The sequence below is a fragment of the Ptychodera flava genome, unplaced genomic scaffold (genome assembly GCF_041260155.1).
Source record: "Ptychodera flava strain L36383 unplaced genomic scaffold, AS_Pfla_20210202 Scaffold_32__1_contigs__length_2955704_pilon, whole genome shotgun sequence".
Lineage (NCBI taxonomy): Eukaryota > Metazoa > Hemichordata > Enteropneusta > Ptychoderidae > Ptychodera > Ptychodera flava.
This window is the reverse complement of record NW_027248354.1, coordinates 780001-802497: the sequence shown is the minus strand read 5'-3', so window position 1 is coordinate 802497 and position 22497 is coordinate 780001. Positions and strand designations below refer to the sequence as shown.

Sequence of the window (22497 nt, the reverse complement as noted above, 5' to 3'; positions counted from 1 at the left end):
AAAGTGTGAATTGTAGACAGAAAAATGAAAAGACCCATATTCTTTAAAGGCTTTTCTGTTTGCCGCTTTGTGACAGCTACAGTGTAACAAACTATTTGCCGCTTAAAGACAGCTATAGTCTGATACTGCCTTCAAAAAATTTTGTGAATGAAGTGTGAATTGTGGAGAGAATAATGAAAAGACCAATATTTTGTAAAGGCTTTTCTGTTTGCCGCTTTGTGACAGCTACAGTGTAACAGACTATTTGCCGCTTAAAGACAGCTATAGTCTGATACTGCCTTCAAAAAATATTGTGAATGAAAGTGTGAATTGCAGACAGGAGAATATAAGGGACCGTCTCAGATTGTCGCAGAAGTTCAAGAAACGAAATTTCTTCGTTTAGATCAAAACCCCCTCCCCCTCCCTCTAAACGAAACTTCAAAAGTGCGAATATGTTCATGTCTGCCTGAGAGTACAATGTTGCATTTTGCTATAGCTACTAAAGACGTATTGCCTACAACATTAAACAAACCGAGGCTTGGTCTGCAGTGCCCTAATGCCAGCACTTGCAAATGCATTAACATCAGAGAAATCGTCATACGGTTCAGGGGATTTACCCATATAATGGATATCCCTCACTTGTTATAGGAAACCCGGTCCAGTTCTGGCCGTTCCAGTATGCATTGACTGTTTGATTGCATTGTCGCAGACACTTGCTTTGATTCCTTACAGCGAACTTGGCTTCGGTTATATCAGTCTGTTTACACAGTGGTTTTTCCTCACCAGGTAGACATAGCTAGAGTCACTCCGGCGAGAAACTTCGACATGGGGGCCCATTCGTGTTCAATCATATTAAAACGACTATGACCAGGTGCATAACAAGTGAGAATAAAGAAATCTAGTGGTTAGAGCAGACGCTTATATAGCATATTTTAAAACATAGGGCCAAAGTCCCTGAAGCTACTATAGACATGGAAATAAAATTAAGTATTTCCTGACTGTATGAAATTATCTCACTAATGTCATCCTAGGGACTTGTAAACCAAATATTAAAGCTGTCTGACCAGTGGTTTTGAAAAAACAAGCAACTCAACAGTTGACAGAGTTCTGCTGTGTTATGTAGAGAATAACCCTTTGTGATACATGTATTGATGAAGAAGGTGGATATAAAGAATCTTAAACTGGTTATCTTTTATCAGTATTTTCATCCTATTAACCAAGCACATTTTAACTTTCAAATCAACATTGTAAGTAAGTTCTGTTGAATAAGTTGAGACTGTACGTACTCAGAGAAAGCACACTGAAGAGACAAATGCTTGAAACTTAAGAAGTTCAAGGTCATCGAAAGCATTATATAAGGAATCATGTAACGCTTTCATTGCACTGTTTACACAGATTGCATAATTGCTATAAATAGCACATGAGGAATCTTACAGCCCAACTTTACCATAAAAACCCTATCACTTTGACCACTCTCTTAATTGACCACTCTATTTTTTTCCTCAAAAGTAATTTTGTTTTATCCTTACCAAGTCAACCATAAATGGAAATTAGAACTTTCTCTGTCTCTATTTATTTGACCACCCTATCATGACAAACTATTACGAGCAATTTCTTTTAGATAACATACAGGGCACAATAAATGAGGTTCAGAATATGTCAAAGTTGAGATTCAGGAAAGTTGCCTTTTCATGTTTTAATCCTCCAAGATGGTAAGCATTTCACTATGAACTGTCAAAAAAAGTTTTAATTAGCTTTCTGATAATTCTACAGTAAAATTATTTTGGCTTTGATGATTTCCTAATTAATTCAATTATTTAAAATCATATTAATTATTTTTTCTGGGTGAATTGATAGGGTTTATACAGTACAAGACTTACGTACAATGTAAGTCAACTTTTGACCAAAAATGACAAAAAATTCCTTAAAAATACACATTTGCATATTTCATCACATTTGAACAAATCTAAGTTGAGTTATCCCTAGGGACCTGTATACCAAATAACAAAGCTGTCTGACCAGCGGTTATGAAGAAGAAGATTTTTTACCAAAAATGCCTTTTTTGGCATTAATTTGCCTATTTTCAACAATATCAAAAAAATGAAAAAATATGGTTTCTCAAAATCATATTTTTCATCTACACAACAAATATCAAATCAGTAAGTACTGCGGTTCTCAAGATATTTGAGTGGACGGACGCCTCACAAACGGACATACATACATACATACATACATACATACATACATACAGACTGACGACGGACGCCGGACGGATACCCATCCCAATAGCTTCTATAGACTATAGTCTATAGTAGCTAAAAATGATACTTTTTGTCTTTGAATAATTTGATGAATGAAAGGTTTAGGATACAATGTTACTATTGGTAAATTGTGTTTGGGGAACGAACGAGATGGAAACAGTTACAAAGTTGTTGGCACCAGTGTGCATTTTTTCTTTAATTTAAAATAAACACACGAAAACTTGTGATCACAAAATAAAAGTGTGAAAGTGAAGTTCACTAATTGAATGGAGGTCAAACCCCCTCCCCCCCCCCCTAAACGAATACATTTCGCTTTTTTGAACTTCTGCGACAATCTGAGACGGTCCATAAAGACAAATATTCTGTAAAGGCTTTTCTGTGTGCCTCTCTCTGATAGATACAGTGTAACACACTTTTTTCTGCTGATGTTAGACACAGCAGTATAGTCTGATACTGCCTTCAAGAGTATATTGTTCAAGTTTGAATTGTAGACAGAGAAATAAAAACTCTACCTCTTACTTGAATTGTGGGTAGTGAGAAAGTGATTGAATTTTCAGATTTAATTTGCTGTTATTGCATTAGACATTTCTGTACCTTCCAAAATATATGTACAATGCAGAATATATGAACATTTGTACAACAACAGACAACAGAACATCATTATGTGACCTCTGGAGAATAAAGTACTAAAATGTTTGTTAAAAAGGGAAAGAACAATTTTGATCAATGCCTCATACATTCAGTCAAGAATGGCAGTGACCTTGGCACTTAGTGTTATCTTTCTATAAAGCGCGCGTGTACTTACCAAACTATTACATAAGAAGGGACAGTGACCTTGCTGGAAGTAGAGAGAAGTGTCTGCAGCCTGTATCATGTATGTAAGTTTTTTGAAAATGGGATAGTATATCCGTTTTCACCCAATAAAAAACAACGGACGAATATCACTCCTGTTGTTCTGAAATAATCGGAAAGGTGAAATGTTAGAGGAACTGATAATAGCACGATCTCACGCACACGATTCAGTATGCGAATGAACAAAGAAATGAGTTAACACGTAATGAGCTTACACCTAGCGCCTGTATACATAATAGTGTTGGCATTTCGACGACCAAGCTACCCTTACCAAACCTGCAGACCTGCCAGATGGCTGTTGCAGATCTTCGCAGCTCGGCTGTAGCAGATCACTTGCAGATATCTGCAAATGGTCTGATTTTGTGCATATATATTAGCTTTGAGCTGCAAATTGCAGCTCATGGGGCATGGTATGCAGATCAATGACATACACATGACAGCTCAAATGCAGCCCGTGACTTTTGACCTGCAGACATACAGCAGCTCATAGCAGACAACTTTCAGCCCATGACTTTTGACCTGCAGACATGCCACAGCTCATTGCAGACAACTTTCAGCCCATGACTTTTGACCTGCAGACATACAGCAGCTCATATTAGACCACTTGAAGACATATAACAGCTCAAAATGGACATTGCTCATTCGACATTATCATACTGCATGTAATGGGTCATATTTTATTTGTACACACAAATATATTTATTTCTACCTCATGTCATGCTCACTTCAATGGCTCACAACAATACAACACAAGCAGCTGGAGATCCTCGTCACCCTGTTAGATAAATGTGACACACCTCATCAAAGTTACCATACCAGTGAACTAGCTCACATGTGAGTAAAAAAAGATAACACCTGTTGTAGGATGAAGAAACACTCATTTATTACTAAAGGTTACGGGAAAATTACACTGAATACAACAAAGGAAAAAAGTCTAAAACCTTTATGAAGCTAGCATAATGTTATATCAAAACTAGTACAAACTAGTCCAAGTTTACTGTCATGAACAACTGATGTTGGAGATATTGTGAGATGTTTACCTCAGCATTGTTTGATGAATCAAACTTCTTCTGAGAAATTGTGAAGAGTTAATCTCAGCATTGTAAAATAGATCAAAGTTCTTGTAGTTTATTCAAATATTTCCAGTACTTATCAATTCCAACAAAAGTTATTCTGATGTATAGAATAAATAGGAAGCTTTGAACAAATACCGGTATTAGTAATGAAATTGAGATCCTTTATACGGAAAGGACATCAAACTATATATCAAGCAATACACATTTGTTTTGGCATTTAATGAGAAAGAAGAATCGCGAGGGTGTAATTTAAATAGATACAATTCACCCAGATGGACCATGGGAAATAAAAGTGTTACTTTATGTAAAATCACTACGCAGCAAATATGTTTACAATTCTGTTTACTCACTCAAACCAAGGGATTTCCATGCTTAAACGACACTATGCTACATGTAGGGCTACGCTCTAAATTTAATCGCTCGCGTTTTTTGATACTTTTATAGTGTAAAACTGTGAAGTTTTCCTTCAACGTGAAGCCTTAATACCAGTCACAGATGAACTCTGAAATGATAGAAGAATGAGAAACACAAGTTACTGAAATGTGAAAATATATGATTTACAGTGCTTAAGTGCAGACAAAAGGTTCACGTAGCTTTTAAAATCCAGTGAGAATTTACATTAGCGAACTTATCAATAAGCCAGTTAAGGCCTGTCGATGAAAAAGAAAGTGAAGCAAGGCTGCAGGCTGGCAAAGACTGAACCATATTACCGGTACACAGTGTTTCATCTAGGATACTACACCAGGGTGGGGGGATTGGTCCCCTTCCACTGGAATTTTCGAGGGGGATTTTAAAATTTTGGGGAACTTAACTTGTAACTTGTACGGGTTTATTTGCCCCGAAAAAAAAGTCTGTCTGTTCACTGAATTCAAAAACAGGACCCATTGTGTGGGCCATTGACACCACAGTTTGCTTGTGACTTTCATTGCATGCCGTCTGCACTGAACACGTTTCTGTGACAATAAAGTCCGATTGTTTGTGTCGATTTTGCTATCAGAATTATTTTCAGAGTGTTATTGACATCCATACAATGCATAAAAACTTCAGTTTGTCTCCTTTTCTCAATCGTACAGAGATAATGTGACACAGAAACCGTATCGGGCTAGGTCAATGAACTTTGTGAACGTACACGTAACTCTCAACTGGCAGGCTTTCATATGCAAAATCAGCGTACGGAAAATACGCGTAGTATATTGTTTCTACAGCATTTTCATGAAGCAGATCAAAAGCCTAGATGAAACACTGATTACATGGTGATCGAAAATCGGCAATTTTATTGATGACAATTGTGTTGGATTGACTGTGTATATTATTTCAGCACCCTGTCTTCTTGAACCGTACAATCGCAAATCGGCAGTTTTACTGATGCCTGGCTTGAACTTTGAAGCAACTATACATATCCTCGATATACTGAATGTAATCTTCAGAAAAGTCTGTACAAATAAAAAACGCATATGAAGGAGATATGTCAAAGTAACTTACCTATAGTATCATTGGGATCGGTATGCGGTTTGCAATGCCGTTTGCAATTGCAGGCAATATATCCATGGTTTGACCTCATTTCTCCTGACGGCGAGATCTATTGGTACGTTGAATATGTCGTCAAGTATACTCGTTCAATTTGCTACCATTTTATCAATGTTTGGATACCGTTTTCGGCGAAATTTCATCCAAAGTTTAGCAAAGAAACATGACAGAGTAACCCTGAAGCTAATTCAATACGTGTAGATTAACGGTCGATGTGTCTTGCCGCTAACACTTTGACCTGCGTGACCTGGGTCGTTTTGCGAATCTGACCAATCGCGGACAACATTTCACATGATAAATGACGTCATCATACGTGATGCAGCCCAACCAACAACAACATGAACAATGCGACATGCAACGTACACGTTTTTCTCAAGGGTCTATGATTTGATGTTCGGACCTGTGGGGAGTAGCAAAAGTAGCGGTGCTCGGACCTACAAATATCAAAGGTAAAACGGAGCACAGTTTAACATCGAATGAACAATGATTCTGAGGAAGACACGTTGATATACTACTAGGGCAACTTCTCATTGACGCACAGGGGGGCGTTTTTATATGTGTGCATATAGGATTACGCTGATAGACTACACGTACACGCGTACTCGATCAATTTTCTGAGCCGAGATCGCAAAACGGACGCACGCAAATTTTAATTTGAAAATGGACTGAACTCATTAAATACCTGACCGTCCTTATAACTTCACTCTACTAGAAACGAAAACTCAACTACGGTGGTGCCTACCCTTATAATACCTTGACTGGCTCATGTTTTGCTGCCAGTGAACTGTTTCGAGCTGCCATAGAGCTGTGACAATTGTAGTGTCAACAAAGTTTTACTTCGAACGATTTTGAGCTGCATAACGGCTGTTGACCGATCGGCCAAGAGCTGCACAAGTCTGCATTTCGTCTTCCAGAGACACTCGAATCTGCAGCAGACAAATGACAGCTCCAAACGCTCTGTGCAGATCTGCATTAAAGCTGGTTTCAGCTGTCACAGATCTGAAACGATCTGCTGCAGATAAATGAAGATCTGCACGTTTCCTACGGGTCGGCATGCTTGACTGAAACAATCATATTGTGGACGATATACATTTAAATCATTTCATTTACCTGCGCTTTTATTGCATCGGCAAGCTGTGAAGTACCTTCTTCTTTAGTCCAGGTAAAGCTGAGTCCAGCGTGCATCTCGGGAATGCTTACTTTGTAGCCGATCACATGGTTCCTGTGCTATCAGTGAAGCTTCCACGGGTTCATAGGTCATATCAGCTGGTCTCGCCCTTTGTTCAATATTTGATGACCAGTAATGTGGCCCTGTTTTGACCTTTTAACGTCATTTTTCATCATTAGGCTTTAAAAAACTTAATGACTATAAATATGTAGTCTAGAAAATCTATGTCTGACAGATGTCGTTTGATATTACACATATTCATAAAGTTATATCGTCGACGGAGGGTACGGTGAACAGCTGATAAAGGTCAGACGTGCAGTATGTAAGAAGATGAACAAACAGAGGTGCGACGCGCTTAATTTGAAATTATGTCCATCATACAGCTGAACTCTTGTTGTTTCCGGAGGTTCATTCACTCTCTAGACTTCTTCTCGACGTATATTCATTTCAATGGCACAACAATGATGTCTACATCAAGTGAAACCGCCGTCAAAATACTCGTAAGTGCGTATTTAGATGGACACAGCGTTTTTGTCAAGCCATTAACGATCAATGGCTCAACTACTGGCGAGTTTAGAAGTGCACTCTACCAAAATGGAGAGAGTTTTAGTATTTGACCCCGACTGGGACGATTTCGTTGACCCCGATGGTTGTGTCGATAGTGGACGGAAGTACCGAGTATTCTTCGTGTCGAAAGGTAATATTCATTTATCCAAAATTTTGCCTATTTTTATATCATGCTCACAGACAGCTATCTTTGTTTAAATGTTTACATTCACTGAAAACGCGGTAAATGTCTAATTAGGCAAAGCAGTGGCACATGGGTAATTATTAAATCATAGACAGTGGAAGGCTCAACTACACTATGATTAAATTGCTGTTATCCGGTGATTACACCAAACATTGTGAGGACAAGTATTGAATTAACTTGCATACTTACTAGTAGTTTAGTTACATGGACAAAGGATGGTACATGTCGGGGGGGGGGGGGGGGTATTTTGAATAATTTTCCATGGAGGTAACCTCATGATACAATGTGCTTATGTATTTTCTCCAAAACAGACCGACTGCTCCTCCAAATCGAACCCCCTAAATGGGTATTTTTACATATTTTACAGTTATGCTAACACACTTGTGTTTTTTGGATTAAAAGTCAGTGGAACCATGTTTAGGGATTTTTCCATGAAAAAGTGACACAACATCCACATGGCACATACTCGTACACCTTCCTATCGGAGCACACACCCCCACACCATGCATGGCTATGATGCTGAATTTTGTTTGGTTTGAAGCTGCTGATATATTGGCAGATTTTAGCTCCAAACTTTGATATGTATTCTTGTACTGATAAGAAATGATAAACCACATTTTTTCTTTATTTCAGGAAAACCTCACAATTTGTCTGCTAATATTGAAAACAAAATGACCAGAAAAGAGCTGGATAAAAAAGCCAGGACCGATTCAGCAGCAAGAGAAGCCCAGTTATATTGGAACAATTTCAACATAACTGTGGCTTCTCTTCTTCGGACAATGTGGCATGAGGTTTGTCGAATAATGTAATTCATAAAACATTTTAGAGATGGGTACTTAAAAATCAAACCAAAAGAGAAAGAACAACAAAGAGGTGGTGTGGGTGAGAACTGTTTGTCCCTTCTCACTAATCAAGGTATGATTAAACTCACAAGTTTGAAACTTTTGATAATAGTGATTAGTACACTTTTGATGGAACAAATCCGCCCACATTTAATTTTTATACTAACATAGTGTATTGGTTGTATTTCTGTTTTAGCTCCAAGGATCACAAGGCCTAAAAGGATGTGCTGGAACATCTATTGGTGAAGCAAAAGTGAATCAAAATATCATTCAAGAAATCTGTAAAGAAGCAGAATCATTGCATAAAACATTCACCCTTGGAGACAAGGTTGTTTGTTTTGACAATATTACTGTGTTGAAATACATAAAAACACACATCAATGAATCAAAAAGGCCAGAATCAGGTAGAGTACATTCCTTATTCTTAAACATTCTCCCATAATCCATTTTCTTTCTTGAAGTGTCACAAAAAGTCTAATTTTGGAGCAAAATTTTCCTACACATACCAGAACTAATCTGGTTTTCTCCACAATGATGTAAGTACAATAGGTTTTCATTAAATGTCAAATATCCGACAGTGACAGAATTAGTTTTAATAGATATGAAGGTGGTGTCATAGGTACTAATGACTGTTTTTTAAAGTACATTACATTGAGCTGTATCTTTGGTATTTTTCTTAGCATTGTTGTTCTGTGGTCACCTACAGTACTGGTTTACTCCCAATGCTTCAAAAATTGCCCACGTTATGTCTTTCAAATAGCCTCATAATAATGGCAGTGGTATTTCTAACAAACAGAATCAAGTCCTTCATTAAAATTGACTTAGCATTGTTTGCATTTCATCACATGTCATAGAACATGAAATAAATATGCTGAAATTGCATCCAACAATGCTAAGAAAAATACCAAAGATACAGCTCCATGTAATGTACTTTAAAAAACAGTCATTAGTACCTATGACACCACCTTCATATCTATTAAAACCAATTCTGTCACTGTCAGATGTAAATAAGCAAAAGCATCTTTTCTTTCAGAGATTAAGTCATTAAGAAACTACCACTCATGCATGAAACAAGTGAAAAAGTAGACTGCACAAATAGGCATGGTAAGGAATCAGAATTCTCATTGTTAAATCATAGTCAAACGTTTTGTATATGAATGTTGTAAGCAAAACTCACAAGATTTATCAGTGAATTGAATATAATTTCCTCAGAGGCATTGTTGTCATTATTGTAAAACAAGTCATAATTCTGACCATATTAACATGCGTTATAGAAAAGGAAATTATCAGATCATGATAACCAAATCACAAACTGAAGAGAACACATTGAGTGATGTGTCATGATTCAGCAAACTTCAGTGCATTTCAAAATTATGTGGACATGGAACCCTATGAGTGGCATGTTAGACATTGTGTAGATTATATTCCTGTAAAAATTACACGTATATTCAAAATCTTGTGTGACTTTGTCTATTGACCATGAATAAACCCAATTGCTTTTGCTATCATATTCTAATAAGCAAATGCTACAGGACAGAAAGTGGTGACATCAACAAATGTGTCTCAGTGTATGCATGATTAGTGAGATATTTTATTCTCCTTTTATATCAACAGAAAAAAAACAGAAGAAAGCTGAGAATTTCACTGTTAAAGAAAGCAAAGGTAGCCATTTTCAGGAATAGAATTCTGAGTTCATGTGCTCTAATCATGTGTGTCTCAAAGCATTTTAATGTGTTAATATATACTGACTTCAGTTGTGAAACATGATTATGAACAATGTGACTCAAAGACAAAATGCTTTATATATATTTAGGTTTTACAGGGTAAGTCAATACATGTTTAATTAGTACACTAAAGTATTCTGAGGCACTATTACATCTAAAGAATTTCAAATCATGATCCTGGTTGAAAGTTTTTGTCGTATAATATTTTACAAAATCTGAGATGAAACACCCAAAATATAAAAAATCAACAAACAGATTTTAGGACTACAGATCCCTGTTGTAGGCTGCAAGTTAAAGTAAGTTGTATCTGCCAGTTTTGTGCCAGTGTCTGAAAATTCTGCCTGTCCAAGCTTTTATATGTACAGTGCTGTGAGCATATACTCATTACAGCATCTGAATATTTTTCAGTGTACATGCAGTTATACCTGTGTTTACTTCTATCATGAAAACTTTATGCATTTTTCAGAAATTCTGAGAATTGGGAAATTTTATTGAAAGTAACATTTGCAGTCTATTTACCAATGGATATTATGTGTTCTAAGTTATTTAGGTGATAATCTTTCCCCAGGTGAAACAGAGATATCAGAGAGAGGTAGTATTGGTACTAAAACACCTCTCAGTCCAATATCAGATGAGAGTGCCGATGACAATTGTGTAAGTAATAATCACTGTAAACCTTTGATTATAATTTTACAGAAGGAAGTTAAAAGATATCAGCAGTAAATGGAACATCATAAATTTTGCTGTTGTGTTCTGCCTGTTTCCCAAGAGGTTTTTACAATTCAGTGTAGAATTTTAAAGTAATGATCAATTTTCAAAATAGGCAACACCCATGTTGTCATTTGAATTTCAAGTTTCACTGCAGTTCCTTTTTAAAATCTATTCCAAATACAGTGGATTCTTCCTAAATGTTGTGGCCAATTGTGCAACCATGTATTATTAATTATCATGACATATCTGACAGCTTTGTTTACTGTTAGAACAAGTTCTTCCATATGTGTTTTCTGTTTAGGAACAAGAAAGTTATGAAACAAGAAGACTGAAAAACATTGAAAAAAACAGAAAGGAGTTAGTGGAAAAATTTCAAGGAGAAGGAATAGACAACTATCAAGAGGAAGCTGTAAGTGGACAAGTTTCTATCTGTGTTTAACAATACTGATGACAGTGTAAATCCTGCAGATAAAGACTACTGCATTCCTGTTATAATTTTTCGCAATTTCAATACAATGGAAACAAAAACAAGCAACTTACTTACCTTCTTTATCTTCATCGCACAGAATAACTTTTTTATCAAGACAAGAAAGACTAAGGTAATTTTGCCACTATTGATAATTAAGCAATAAAGCACACCCAGTGATGGTAAACCACGACATTTTGACCAGTTCGCGACATATGTGCACCAGCAATAGTGAGTGCATATATGAAGTGAACTGGTCAAAATCTTGTGGTATACTGTCGCTGGGTGTGATTTATTACCATTATATCATAACAGCATATTGAAATTCTGGCATGAAACATCAAAAATTGATTTTTGCTCAAGCTGAGAGCTCATGCGTGTGCCAGCCGGGGTATATCGCCAATATACCTTTCGCATCTCGACCAATCAGATCGCTGTATTTATGCCATCAATATACTGGTATGATATAACTTACAATATACGGTATGTGTTAGCACAGAGAAGACATTGCAATAAATTAAAACAAAAGCAATCACAATGAAATTTCCAATTAAATTTCCACATCATTAGCTTGTTATATAATCACATTTCTTGATTTTTGATTATTTGTTGAATCAGAGACAGGCTTAGAATGGTCATCTCTCTCCTTACTGTTTCCATACTGATTGCACATGCAGTGAACCACTCCTGTACTAGAAACATTTGAATAGGTTTTTCTTTTTGATGGAAGGTTATGAATTATACCGTAAATATCTTTTGTAAAATTGTTTCTCTTGCATTAATGTTTACATCTGACTGGTCCATTGAAAATGATAAATTTTGAGATTTTTACAGGCAATATTTAGAGTTGCTGGGTGTATTGCCTCAAAGTTGTGTGTTTGAGCATGTTCAACACCAGGGAAAATAATTCAGGTGTTTTGCTGTTTACCAAAACATTTGCATTGTTTGTTATTTACAGAGTACTGGTAATAACTTGACCAAAAAGAGAGCTAATAAAAAGGTAAGAGTATAGAACTTTCATGCTGGCTACGAAGTTTATTGGAAATTGATATTTATCACTTTGATTATGGGAAAAATATGTTAACAATTTAATTTCTAATGAGCTTTAATTTTCTATTAAACGGGAAGTTACAGGACCGGGGGTGCACAATAGGGGGATTACTGATGACGAAGCCATTTGCATACACTGGATGGGAGCTTTTGAATTACCAGAGCATCGCTTTGACTGTATGAGAATTTTGAATAATCATGATGGGCATTTTCATGACATGCAAAGAAGGGTCAAATGGTTGCACAGGGAACACATTTTGAAACATATGCATTCTCAGAACATTTTTTTTCAGTTTATTTTTGACTCAAGTTTAGTTGCCATATATTCACAGACATCATATGCAAGATTCAATGACAATGAACGCCTAAACCATGGCAAAGTTGTGGGATTCTGGGACTAAACACGGCATGCCTTTTCAGTAGTGTGGCTTTTTACATTTTCATAGATTTACAATAATCCAGCTTTTATAGGGAAGTTTCTCTTTAAGAACATGCATTTATGTTATTTTAATACTTAAATACACAGAAAGTCCAGAAGATGCCAGCAAGGAAGCGTCCTCAGGTAGGTGTTAACTTCAACACATACACGTAAGCTCATGACCTGTAAATTGTTTTTCTTCATCTGTGTAATACCATCAGATTGCTTCCTGCAAAATCTTGAGTGTGTGCTGCATGTTCTGAGTAGGAAATGTCAATTTGCTCAAATAATATCCTATAGTAAAATACATAACATTTAGTAAAATAAAACACAGAAAACAGAATTAAAGTCTCATAAACCACTTATCTGAATACTACACTTTTTAGCTGACATTTAGTCTACCAATGGGAGCTAATAATATTAGTCTGCATCTGTCCTCTGTATGTATGTACATACGTTTGTATGTATGTATGTATGTTATGTATGTCCTTCCACTCCAAAAATATGAAAACCACTACACATTTCATGTTGATATTTGGTGTGCTGATGCATTCTGGACTGTAGATGGGATTTTCTTCAAATGAAGTTATCATCACCAAAATATGCAAATGGGCTTAAAAAATGTAAAAATGATCAAAAATTAAAACTCAAGAACCACAGGTCAGATTGCTTTGTAAATCGGTTTGCTAGTTTGTGAGGTGGACCTTATGTAGTTATGTTCATTTGTGTTTTCTTCATTTCTTGGTCAAAAGTCATCTTCTTTGAAGCCAAGTGTCCTATTGCTTTGAAATTTGATTTGGAGGTTCCTGGGGATGACCATAGTCAGTTTTTTTTTTGAATCATGATGAAAGTTACATGTATGTAGTTTTGGGACAATATTCCCCATTTTTGGTCAAAAAATTATTATCTTTGAAACCACTTGTCTGAATGCTTTGGAATGTGATTTGCATATTCCTAGGTTAAGTAACCTCAGTCCAATTTGAACAAATCATGGTGGTATTGGCATATTTGTATTTTGGGGTAATTTTTCCGTTCTTAGTCAAAAAATTAATTTCTCTGAAACTTTTGATCCGATTGCTTTCAAATACAATGTGCATGTTCCTAGGGATGACCTTAGTCTGTTTTCCTCAAATTGTGGCAAAATTTTGCATATTTGTCTTTTTTGAGTAATTGGTCCCATTTTTTTTGTAAAAAATGTTTTCAAATAAGTTTTCAGGTTGCACGTTATCACTCTTGCTTTTTCTGGTTTATAAATGAATGTACTAAACAAATGTGAGCACAGTGTCCCTGACACTATGAAGATTCATCAAATATCATTATAGTCTCATATAGTATTCATAGTTTACATTGATATCTGCCTTTTGATATTTCACAAATATTTTTAAGAGTAAAATAATGAAGCAATAAAACACACCCAGTGACGGTATACCACAAGATTTTTACCGGTTGACGACATATATACACGAGTGATAGCGAGTGCATATATGAAGTGAACTGGTCAAAATAGAGTGTTACACCGTCGCTAGGTGTGATTTATTGCTATTATATCATAACAGTATATTGAAATTATGGTGTGGAACATCAGGAAAGGACTTTTGCTCTTCCCGAAATCTCGTGCGTGTGCCAACCATGGCATATCGCGAATATACCACGGTTCTTTTTAAGTCTCGACCAATCAGATCACTACATTTGTGCCATCAATATACTAGTATCATATAATGTTATTTTTATCATTAAAGGGGAATGATATGCTCAATTTCATAGATGATGTAAGAAGTAACGTCAAAAATGCAGAACAAGACATTGGCTTGAATGACTTTTAATGGCACATATCTTACTATTGGCCTCAAGTATTTTTGCAAATAGTGGAAGTGACATTAGCAAATCTGTGATAAAAAATTTATCACAATTTTCCCATTCATCTGCTAACACAGTCTTTTACGCACAGAAATGTTACATTTCTTTGTAGCTGATCAGCACAAAAACCAAACACTTGTGTCACTGCAAAGGTATATTCCAAGAGTGTACTGTGTGTTGACTGCTTAGCAAGTCACATGTCTTTTCTTTTTACATTTTGCAAGGTTGTAACCCTGTCAGTGGCCACAACCATCATATTATAACAATTTCTTACACTTGTTGCAAACTCTGATAATTTAATTGCTGATCTTATTGCATTGAAGTGATGACTGAAGTAGGTAACGCCATTAAAAATTTCCATATAGTTATGAGACACTTTAAAAAACGTGCAGGATTACTACTGCAAGTTTTTCATTTCAGTTTTTGTTATTTATTTCAGTTAGATAAAGAAATTGTGGATTTCTGTACAAAAAGTGATACTGAGGTATGTATTTTCCTTCTATATAATTCCAACAAAGTCAGTCCAGGCAGATGCTATGTAACATTGTCGTGCATTTTTCAATACAATGGGCAAACAAAGTCTTCTCTGTAATTGATGTGCTGTCTTTTATTGATTCAACAGGAAGATGAGGACGATGGAAAAAGGAATGATAGTGGGGTAGGTTGAAAGATTTATATTATATTTTCAAGCAAGGATACAATCATACACGAACTATTTTATTTAATGCAGAAATGGTCAGTATGATAGGTTCCACCCTGACGTCCTCTGTGCTTACACTGTCTAACCACAGAAGGCATTGTTGAGTTAGGGAAAAAAATGGTTAGAATTGCAGTTAATGTTCCGGTACAAGTAATTGACCCTTTTAATCTAAAAATTCTTTAGTGATTAATAAGCTCAGAACCCCCTGAAATTATGTATTTGCTTAAAGCCTAGATATTGATGACATTTTGGTTTCTTAGCTGTCACCATTATATACATAACTGTCACAGGACAGGTAATTCAAATAACCTTCCAAAAACTGGTTAATGCCTTGAGATATCTTGCTCAAATTTGCATGAAGGCCAACTGTCATCACAATCTTCCAAAGTGTGTCTTGGAATATTTTTAAACCCCTAGATTGATTTTTATAATGTGACAACTTCCAGAGCTGTGAATCTATCACCTTGAACACTGTGCTACAAAAACTCTGATCAAGATAAATAAAATCCAGAAACACTTTGGAATTTGTCACAACAGCTTGCATTTGTGTGAATTTGAGCCCGATATCTCAAAGCATTAACAGAAGACGTTGGGAGAACCAGTTTTGGTAAGGTTATTTAAATAACCTGTCATGCAACAGTTAAGCAATGTACGCAATGTAAGCAATGTTGACACTGTAGTAACCAAATTGTTCCCCATATCTAGGCTTTTAGAAAAATATGTAATTTGGGAAAGGGGCGGTTTCTGAGCTTATTAACCACCAATGAATAGTTGGATAAAAGCGTCAATTACTTTTACAGGAACCTTAAACCATGGATTTACTTTATTTTATGCGCACGTATTTTACTTTTAGCCTCAAGTGTGAAAACCGGAAGTGGTGTAGTTGATTTTTAATGCCATCATCTACATAACTATTTTCTAGTCTGGAAAATTCAGTCATGCGTGGGTCAAGGCTGTGCCACACTGCAACTTCCGACCATCACTATGACTCAAGGCACATAGTTAACAAACCTGTTCTCCAACAAAATAATGATGAATTCATGTTCAAAAACTGTGTTCCAAATAGATATATTTCTCTAAAATGGGACAATGAAACCATCATCTGCAAAGTTCTGTTAAGTGGCTACAGAGTAGTCCACCTTCTCCACCTTTTGATAGATTAACTTCCCTGGGTGTAATATTCTGGCATGTTTAGATACACTTTATCGTACAACACCTTAGAGTATGATGGAACAATCTGAACCATACTGGAATGTACTATTTAAATAAGATTATTAATAATTCAAATTTATGTTTTTCAGCTCATCAAAGAAGATGCACATGCAATAATATGCATGTGCTTCGGAAAGAAGAGGATAGTAGACATTGATTATAAACAATTGAAACTAGAATACAAATCCATGATGATTGGCGAAAGCCCATCATCTAAATGTAGACTAATTGAAAATTTGTCACAATTTCTTGTGGCAAAAAAGTTTGTCATAATTTCAGACAAGCGACCATTGTCAAGAGATGACATTAAAATCATGGAATAGCTTTTTAGAAGTAGGCAGTCATTTTAGTTTTTTAGTGAACCATTGTTGATGTGAGAGTTCTCTTGTTTTTTTAATAAACATTTTTTTAAAATCTGTACCAGAATAATGTAGTATGTGAATAAGGTGTATGCTTCTTGAATGATTGTGGTGAACAGTCTAGAAAAAGCTGTTTCCAGTTACCTGACTTTCTAGGGACTGTAATTGTTTTTTTCTCCATCATGACATTATGCATTAATAAGTAAAAATATGACATCAAATGCAGTTTAATTATGTCATACAATCCAAAATGAAAGATGACACTTGGTCAATAGTAGAACACAAATACAATTATTTTTACGTATTTAACTGGGTCACGAAAAACAAAGTTCAATCTACCGAACCTATTTCTTGAAGGCTCGTTACAGGAAACACATATTACATACTTTTTATGTAAAATGGTATTGTCTCTGTCAATCCTGTATTTCAAAATCAGTGAATCAAAAGTCTCTCGATGAGCCGCCTTATGAAATGATAAATTAAATGTCCACAATAATATCTATTGTGCAAGTACCTGGGTCGGATGTAGTTATACCCACAATGCACTGTTCACAATACTGATATTTCCCTGATTCCCAACATTTCACAAGCATTGAGAATGTTGGGAAATACCATTGTTTCCCCATGAAATACCCAAGGTTTCACAACATACATGCGCTAGAAGTACCCAAGATAAATGTAGTGAATAGCCAATCTTTGGGATTTCCCAACATTGGGGAGGGTACAATTATGTTGGGAATACCATGGGTGTCAGAAAACCAATATCTTGGGAATGGCCAAGGTCTGTACATTATTCCACAATATATTCCCATCATCTCACAACATATCTCAATATATCCCTATGATTGTAACTTGCAAATTTTTTCCTGTGATTAAGGTAAGCAAGTGCCAAGGTACTGTTACATGTCAACTTTAAAACACTTATATTAATATATTAGCATAAATAGAACCGAGCCACGTGGTATTAAGATAACGTCAATTATGAAGAGTGTTGCTTTTACTACGTTAAACATTGTTATCACAATTCCGTATACATTAGGGTAATATGTGTATTCATGAGTCGGATGTGAATTTTCTTGTTAGACGTATTGCTTTGCTATACATATAGATTGTTGTTATTGATTTCCATATCACATGTTGTTTAATGCATTACCGATTACTTTAACAAACTTTTAAAAATATCCGAGTTATACCTAGTTGAAGTACAACCAAAGAGCAATCGACGGGTATTAAACTTAATTCAGATAGATATTAGCACAAGAGGGTCATTTCATATTTCTTGTACATTTTATTATAATATTCAATCAGAAATAGTTTGGCACCGCTCGGATGGTTTTACTCTGACTTTCGATCAGCATGTCCAAAGCAAACATGCCTGAAGGTGAAAATAAACTATTAGGAAAAAATATAGAAGACGGTCATGTTTAAAAAGTTAAAGGGGGAATTTACTAACAAATGATGACCCGGATTTAATTTATACTATTTGTTGTTACCCTGCCGCGACAATCACAACAGAGAAGTTATACAGGCTCACTGCGGACTTTTTGAAATAAAGTTTGCGAAGTTAAAAAACGTTTCGTCATAAAAAAAACAGAATGTGTTAATCTCCGGTCGAAATTCTTTGATTTCGTCGAGTACTCAACATTTTAATTTCCCCAGGTTATGTATTAATTTAAATAAGGGCAGGATAAACATAGGTCACCGAAAGGGTTACTTTTACATGCCCAACTATTATTTATTCAATCAAATTTAACGCGCCAACAAAAATATATACGCCTTTAATGTAACACAAAAAGTATACAATTAGTGTCAGAATTATACTGAGTATAGCGAATGTACTTTACCTGAAATATATTATGGTACGGAAACAATGCTAACGTCAAATTCGAAAACACATGTATTGTTATTTGTCAAAATCATACTGTTAAAATAAAGATTATTCGGAAAGATCCCAAAGATTTGTTTTACATTGATTACGAGTTTAAGAGACGACGCTCGAAACTACAGGGTCCCGTGTCGTTAGATAAGATTGTGATTTGTATTCTTTTGATTGTAAATTCATCATTTTATAAATTACTTTGACCGTGTTTTAGTTGTTACTCGATTTAACTTTGTGCTGCAACATATATTCAGCTCCTCCTCATACATTACCATTTGTTTTCTGATCCCCCAGCCCACACAATATAACAATAGGAAAAACTACGGCGACATAACACGACAATGCATTTGCTGAAATTCATATGGTTATACTTGTATTAGTTAATAGTAAAGAGTGTAAAATAAATCCTTAACATTCGTATAACACGATTGGAACTAATTTGGGATAATTGGATCTTCATATTCCACAAAACTTTTAGGTGCCCTATGGTTGAATTTTTCAATATTACAAATTACTCATAAAACAAGTGTGTAACGTAAAACGAAAATTAGATGAGGTCACATTTGCAGATGGAATTGACATGACTTCACTATCCAATTATCCCAAATTAGTTCTATTGTGTTGTATTTAAAACTGCACACCATTGTAAAACAATAAATAATAATAAATTATTACAAATGACCCGGCTTTGAATCACATCGCTAATTTGGTGGTTTTACCAGATTACATTACATTTTTACTTTAGCATTCTGATAGGGTACGCTAACCTATTCTTGACACCTGATATCGTCACTAATTAGTGGTTCAAGACGGTCCTAATGTTATTGTAATCTTCTATATGTTTCTTTAAACTGGTAATGTTTGCATTTACCTTCAATGATATTGTTAGTTGGACCTATTTTGATGCCTTGCTTACTAACTCGGTAGGTAATAAATCATTGGTGACCTATGGAAACTTCTAACTTTTGTGTATCATCTCCTGTTTCCAATGTTCTCCAACGACACTATTATCTTCATTTTTTTCGCAACTTCGATAAAATTTGCAAACTACTTAAAAAAACAACAAATTAACTGCCTCTAGACGTAAACACAGTCTCTTGTTAGTGATTAATTTTTGACAAGATTCAAGGACGTATATGTGTAATCAGGGTTAACTCGAGAATAAGACACACCTCGCCCTTTCTCAGCGTGTCTCTCAAATATCATTGCTGCATTTATACTGTTCATAAAGTAATGTCTGAGGTTTTGAGACTTCCTTCCATCTTGGAATGTATCTGCAACCCTACTGGCAGCAAAACTGACATTCTTCCTGAAAGCACGGTGAGGAGCTATACGTGCATCCGACATTGTAGGTTCTTGGGACTACTGCGTTGGCCAGTGGTTCTCCATATAATGACAAGTGGAAAGAAATGTTTCGTTTCTTTAATACCGGCTCATTTTTTGTGGGTGATAGTCCTCTTTCACTGTGATAAAAATTAACTGCCACTATGTCTTGAAAATATCTCATCGCGTAGTCCACGAACTATAGACCCCGAAAGACGATTTTTTTCTATTGACATGGGGCAATCCATACAGCTATCAAACACATTACGGTAATGCCTTTTCTCGCAAACAGATGCAACGCGTCAACATGCTGGAAGCACTGGTGACCGAGCAACCAACGGCCTCCGTGGAAATGCCTTGCAGCCACAATCGATCATACTTGGACTAGCCACGTTAACAATCGAAGTCTTGAGGTGTCCAGCAGCCAACGCAAACTGCCAGATGAACATTTCCTCTAGTGTATTCTTAAGGTTCTACCCCGTTTGTCTTGTGAGAGTTAACCATGGAAACAAAACCAGTTCTGGCTCCTACATATGTCTTAAATCCACACAGTTCCGAAACTTTAGTGTTGTCGATTAGAGGTTCAGATATCCCTAAAGCTAACCCTCATGCTATAAATGACTTTAAATGTTTGATGTGTGTGACAAATCTAATGACAATATAATGTTAGGCTATCACTCATTTCTTTCTATGGATTTGGGTGTTTCAATAACATGCTATGGCTTACCGCGATGGTCAAGCGAGTATCCAGGCTGCATTTTTCGAACTGGTTCATGAATGTCATTGATTTATTGATGTTGGTAATATGGGACAACACGGGTCTTGTTTTGTGTACATATATTACATGAAGAAGATGCGTCGATTCATCATGCTATCTGCTGATGTAAATTATCTACAATTTCAAGAATGTACGCTACTTAAAGCAAAGAGAATGACCAAGGCCCATAGTGCTTTGTACCTTCCTAATTGTTGTTTAAATTTCACATCAGAGGTAAGATTGAAAACAAAACCTATCAATATAGATATAGGGGAGAGTACTTACCCACGCTTACATCACGCCCGGTCGGTACAACCGATCTTTAACGGGAAAGACTGGAGCCGTGAAGAGATAAGCACATCGCTGATAAAATCAATTTTGCATTACAATTAACAGAACGAAAAAGAGTTCCCACTTTACGAAAAAGTCAGGTTTTTCTCAATTTTCATGTGAAAAATGGAAAAGTAGCGGCATTTGATTGCTTGTTTTGGATAATTTATCTCAAAAATTGCGAATTATGGAACTTGTGTTAAATAACTTTAATTTTTCTTTGCATTTGACAAGACTGCCATATTTTGACACAAAGATGCAATTTCCATTTTCACAGAGAAAAAAATTATTTTGGTGATGTACATAAATTTACCTCTTGTGAATGGCATGAAAATGAAGGAAAAAACTGACAAATGAATTTGCACATTTTAGATACCAACACAACTCATTAATTTTCTCTAAAATAATTTTTTTAAATAATGAAACGCACCTGTACTTACATTTTTGCAAGGAAAACTTGCATGCATCAAATTGCTCAAGGTAGTTTGCAGATTTTAAAGAAAAAATCCTCTTATACAATTGACTACAATTATTTTCTCTCATTTTTCATTATAATTTGCTAAAACTGGATATTAAATGAATCAACTCCTCTATTTTGTGTATTTTTTACAAAATTTCTGTCCAATAAGCTTGTCAGCTGACAAAAGTGTATGAAAGAAAGCCCATGGTACAATTACCCTCGCCATCTCAACTTTTGTTCACTTTGAAGTTCAAGTTCAACTTTTGTTGATATTTGGAATCCAACCGTGCCTACGGTAACTCAAGTTTTTTTCACTTTGAAGTTCAAGTTCAACTTTTGTTGACATTTGGAATCCAACCGTGCCTACTGTAACCCAACTTTTGTTCACTTTGAAGTTCAAGTTCAACTTTAGTTGACATTTTGAAGCTCACTGTGCCTATGCTATTGTTAGCTCTGAGTTGAACCACGCCACCCTGGAAGATATCCCAGAATTCACCACTTCATCTTCCCTTCACAAATGACGGCCATCTAGTGATATAGCGGTAAATACGCTAAATTTTCAAACTAATTTTCAGAGCCACTATGTATTTTCTAGTAAACTCATTTTCACACCAGCGATGTTTTATTGCCTGATGTACAGGGGTAGTGGTATTTTTTACGAATTTTCATTAGTTTTATGCATGAATTTTTGGATCGAAAAATTGATGCTTTGTAAAGTTTGGTCAAACATCCCACGCATTCACTTTTCCAAAGACGTTTTTTGATAAAATTCGTATGGTCAACCCAATGTAGTAT

General features: G+C 35.6%; 1 protein-coding gene and 1 long non-coding RNA gene across 2 annotated transcripts in view; one reads left to right on the top strand and one right to left on the bottom strand.

The window, feature by feature from the left end:
• Positions 1–6962, bottom strand: part of LOC139127489 (uncharacterized) — a 70502-nt gene extending 63540 nt beyond the window's left edge. The window contains exons 1-2 of the long non-coding RNA XR_011551018.1: positions 6806–6962; positions 3046–3195 (exon numbers count right to left, since the gene is read on the bottom strand). This is a non-coding gene — a long non-coding RNA (uncharacterized lncRNA). The remainder of the gene's footprint in view (positions 1–3045; positions 3196–6805) is intronic.
• A 43-nt stretch (positions 6963–7005) lies between these two features.
• On the top strand, positions 7006–17012 carry LOC139127488 (uncharacterized). The gene is made up of 13 exons (XM_070693411.1): positions 7006–7560; positions 8248–8405; positions 8653–8865; positions 9506–9560; positions 10071–10118; positions 10749–10834; positions 11193–11300; positions 11458–11490; positions 12316–12357; positions 12934–12969; positions 15122–15166; positions 15305–15340; positions 16684–17012. The coding sequence occupies exons 1-13, from the start codon at positions 7416–7418 to the stop codon at positions 16915–16917; spliced, it is 1239 nt and encodes a 412-aa protein (XP_070549512.1). The 5' UTR covers positions 7006–7415; the 3' UTR covers positions 16918–17012.
• Positions 17013–22497: the final 5485 nt, after the last annotated feature.